Source organism: Rhinoraja longicauda, chromosome 1 (assembly GCF_053455715.1).
Source record: "Rhinoraja longicauda isolate Sanriku21f chromosome 1, sRhiLon1.1, whole genome shotgun sequence".
NCBI lineage: Eukaryota > Metazoa > Chordata > Chondrichthyes > Rajiformes > Arhynchobatidae > Rhinoraja > Rhinoraja longicauda.
Window position 1 is genome coordinate 1,807,570 of NC_135953.1, and position 4,433 is coordinate 1,812,002.

A 4,433-nucleotide genomic window follows, 5' to 3' on the forward strand; every position below is an offset into this window, starting at 1 on the left:
CCTCTTCCTGGTGCTCAGGTCCCAGAGGAGAGGGCGTTGGCGGCCAGCAGATTGTCCCGTGGATCTGAGCGGCAAGTCAGCCATCGTCACAGGAGCCAACGCAGGTAGGGGGAGCGAGGAGAAGGTGGGGGTACAAGGCTGGGCTCAAACACACACCCTGGTACTGTGTGCATTGATCACAGAGGTGGCCCATCAGCAGCTCTGTAGGACGTTGGCACGACAGCGTTAGTGGTGCAGCGTGCAGCTCTGGTTGCCCCTGTGCAGGGAGGCTGGCAGTAAGTTGGAAAGGGTGCAGGAGAGATTCACCACGATGTGATTAGGGTCGGCACAGTAACGCAGCAGTAGAGCTGCTGCCATACAGCGCCAGAGACCCCGCTGCAATCCTGACCACGGATGCTGTCTGTACAGAGTTTGCACATATTACCTGTGATCATGTGGGTTTCCTCCCACACTCCAATGATATGCATGTTTGTAGGTTAATTAGCTTCGGTAAAACTGCAGTATTGTCCCTAGTGTGTAGGATAGTGCTAGTTTACGGGATGATCGCTGGCCAGCACGGACTCGGTGGGCCGAAGTGCCTGTTTCTGAATGTCTAAAGTGTGTGTAGTCACCTGGGCTTGCAGACTTGCGTTAGAATATGGAGTGCAAGCTGGAGTTCTCAGCTGAGCGACGTGGGCCAAACGCGGGCAGGTGGGACTAGTGTAGATGGGGCATGTTGGTCGGTGTGGGCAGGTGGGACTAGTGTAGATGGGGCATGTTGGTCGGTGTGGGCAGGTGGGACTAGTGTAGATGGGGCATGTTGGTCGGTGTGGGCAGGTGGGACAAGTGTAGATAGGGCATGTTGGTTTGGGTGGGTGGGACTAGTGTAGATGAGACATGTTGGTCGGTGTGGGTGGGTGGGACTAGTGTAGATGGGGCGTGTTGGTCAGTGTGGGCAGGTGGGACTATAGCTGGGACATGTTGGCCGGTGTGGGCAGGTGGGACTCGAGTAGATGGGGCATGTTGGCCGGTGTGGGCGAGTTGGGCCTGTTTTCATGCTGTAAGACTATGACTCTCCACTGAGGACGCACAGAGTTCCTCCAGCACATTGTGATTTGCTCATGTTTCCAGCATCTGCAGTTCCTTCTGTCTCCATATTTGAATCAGATCCGACTTAGAATGTGGGAATGTTTTGTGAATTTGGGTTCTTTGTGAAGCTTGGCAGCTTTGCACTTACATCAGAGAGAGAACAGAAAATGAATTCACCACAACTGATGAACCAGGTGAGAGAGCGAGAGTGAGATGGAGGGAGTGAGAGGAGGAAGAGAGGGGAGTGGGAGAGAGATGGAGGGAGAGAAAGGGGAGTGGGAGATAAAGGGAGAGAGAGGGGAGATGGAGAGAGAACAGGAGCGGGGGGAGAGAGAGAGAATGCTGCTGGCTAATTAAGTACGAAAGAGTATTGGTATTGGTTTATTTTTGTCACATGTATCAAGATAATAGCAAAAGGATTTGCTTGTGTGCTGTCCAGTTAAGACATGTTCTCCACAAATATAATTAGGTCATAAGCAGGTTGTGCAAATGGAGAAATACCAGAATGCAGAATATGGTCAGAATGACACTGCACAGAACCAGGCCCTTCCACCCAGCTCTTCCATGCTGACCCACATGGCCCATCCTTGCGTCTTCCATTTGTCTGTGTTTGGACCATTGCCCTGTAAACATCCCACACCCACATACCCGTCTTAGTGTCATTTAAATGTTGTTATAGTCCCTGCCTCAACTACCTCTGGCAACTCGTTCCATACACCCACCACCCTCTGTGCGCAAAAGCTACCTCTCAGTTTCCATCAAATCTATCCCCTCTGAAACCTATGTCCTTTGATTCTTGATTCCCCTACTCTGGGTAAAAGGCCATCTATTCCTCTCATGATTTTTTGCACCTCTGCAAGATCACAAGATCAACCCTCATCCTCCTGCGCTCCAAGGTTTTATCTGTAAAGTCTAGAGAATAGCATTGCAGCATGCCCACCCTCTCCCTGGAGCTCAGGCCCTCGGGGGGGATTTGAGAGCAGGAACCCCTTGGTTTGGGAGCCTCTGATGCTGTCCCTTTAAGAGTCAACTCATCCTGGATTATAGCCAACTCTGGCTGCTGACAGTCAGAGTCTGATCTCGTCCCACACTGGAACCATGGAGCTGTCTCAGCTGCTCTCCCCCCTCCTCTCCCTCGCCTCCCACCCCCTCTGGCCCCTCGTCTGCCTGCTCCTCTTCCTGGTGCTCAGGTCCCAGAGGAGAGGGCGTTGGCGGCCAGCAGATTGTCCCGTGGATCTGAGTGGCAAAACGGCCATCGTCACAGGAGCAAACACAGGTAGGGGCGGCGGGGAGAAGGTGGGAGTACAAGGCTGGGCTCAAACATACACCCTGGCACTGTGTGCATTGATCACAGGGGTGGCCCATCAGCAGCTCTGTGTTTGGGGTGCAGCGTGCAGTTCTGGTCGCCCCTGTACAGGCATTAGGTTGGAAAGGGTGCAGGAGAGATTCACCACAATGTCGGCACAGTAACGTGGTGGTAGAGCTGCTGCCTTACAGCGCCAGAGACCCTGATGTCAAGTTACAAAATTGTCCCTGGTGTGTAGGATAGTGCTAGTGTATTGAGTGATTGCTGGTCATCATGGGCTCAGTGGGCCGAAGGGCCTGTTTCCAGGCTGAATGTGTAAAGTATGTGTAACGTTACCTGGGCTTGCAGGCTTGTGTTAGAATGTGGAGTGCAGGATGAGTTCTCAGCTCCGGAGCGTAACAGTCCAGGGACAAAGTCCAATGTCCGCAATGGGGAAGAGGTGACCCAGCCAGTACACAGCTGCTTTAAATGTCCACCTGTCATCTGTCCCCTCCACTCACTCTCTCACTCGAGAGGACATCTCTAGACCTCCCCGCCTATGTCCCCTCAAAATCTGGAGTGGTGCACAAAGTGCTGGAGGAATTGGTGAACGAGTGACACCATCAAAGTGCTGTTCCCTGGGTTTGTGGGCTTGAGCTGCAGGGAGAGGCTGCATAGGCTGGCACTTTGTTCTTTGGAGCAGGGGAGGCTGAGGGGTGACATTGAGGTGTACAAGATCATGAGGGACATGGATAAAGTGAACACTCACAGTCTCTTCCCCAGGGTAGAGGATTCTAATACTAGAGGGCACAGGCTTAACGTGAGAGGGAAGAAATTTAAAAGGGAACTCAGGGATAACCTTTTCACTCAGGGGGTGGTCCGTGTAGATCCATGTCTGGTTTTACTGTTGTGCATCCGGTCCAGAATCCAAGCCGGGTTTTGTACTGCGTTATCCTGGTGTTAGTTAAGAGGGGAGTTGAGTATAGGAGCAAAGAGGTCCTTCTGCAGTTGTACAGGGCCCTAGTGAGACCGCACCTGGAGTACTGTGTGTAGTTTTGGTCTCCAAATTTGAGGAAGGATAGTCTTGCTATTGAGGGCGTGCAGCGTAGGTTTACTAGGTTAATTTCCGGAATGGTGGGACTGTCATATGTTGAAAGACTGGAGCCACTAGGCTTGTACACACTGGAATTTAGAAGGATGAGAAGGGATCTTATCGAAACGTATATGATTATTAAGGGGTTGGACACGTTAGAGGCAGGAAACATGTTCCCAATGTTGGGGGAGTCCAGAACAAGGGGGCCACAGTTTAAAAATAAGGGGTAGGCCATTTAGAACAGAGATGAGGAAAAACTTTTTCAGTCAGAGAGTTGTGAATCTGTGGAATTCTCTGCCTCAGAAGGCAGTGGAGGCCAATTTTCTGAATGCATTCAAAAGAGAGCTAGAGCTCTTAAGGATAGTGGAGTCAGGGGGTATGGGGAGAAGGCAGGAATGGGGTACTGATTGAGAATGATCAGCCATGATCACATTGAATGGCGGTGCTGGCTCGAAGGGCCAAATGGCCTCCTCCTGCACCTATTGTCTATTGTCTATTGAGTCTATCCTGAGGGCTGGAGGTAACGGTAGCCAGCATCTGTACTGCCAATGATCTGCTAATAAAGGACTTGTATACGCCGGAGTGCCTCTGAATGAACCCACTCACAAACATGGTGTCAGAAGTGGCCGTAATTTAGCTTTTTGAGTCACCACCATTTGTTTACTCAAGACTTTTGACGTCTCAAACCATGGCTGAATCTTTTCGGAAGCACGATCCACTTGTCTTCGATGGCAACATCGGTGAATGTTGGCACACCTTCGAGGAGGATTACGATGTATTCATGGCTGCTGCACACCACAACAAGACTCCCCACGTACAAGCATCCATTCTCTTCAATCTAGCAGGTTTGGAAGCAATCCGTCAGGCGAGACTGTTTGTTTATGCTGAGGCTGTGCTAGATGCGGCTGGTGCAGTTACACCTGCGGAGACGATTCATGACCCTGTGTGCCTTAAGAATAAATTTCGTCAGCTGTGTGATCCACAGAC

At 51.3% G+C, this 4,433-nt stretch overlaps 1 protein-coding gene across 1 annotated transcript in view; it reads left to right on the forward strand.

Annotated features, from left to right (window-relative positions):
* Positions 1 to 2,152: 2,152 nt before the first annotated feature.
* LOC144595331 (retinol dehydrogenase 11-like) overlaps positions 2,153 to 4,433 on the forward strand; it is a 379,579-nt gene continuing 377,298 nt past the window's right edge. Inside the window, exon 1 of the mRNA XM_078402851.1 lies at positions 2,153 to 2,344. Coding sequence (XP_078258977.1) covers positions 2,167 to 2,344 — 178 coding nt within the window. The 5' untranslated portion in view covers positions 2,153 to 2,166. The remainder of the gene's footprint in view (positions 2,345 to 4,433) is intronic.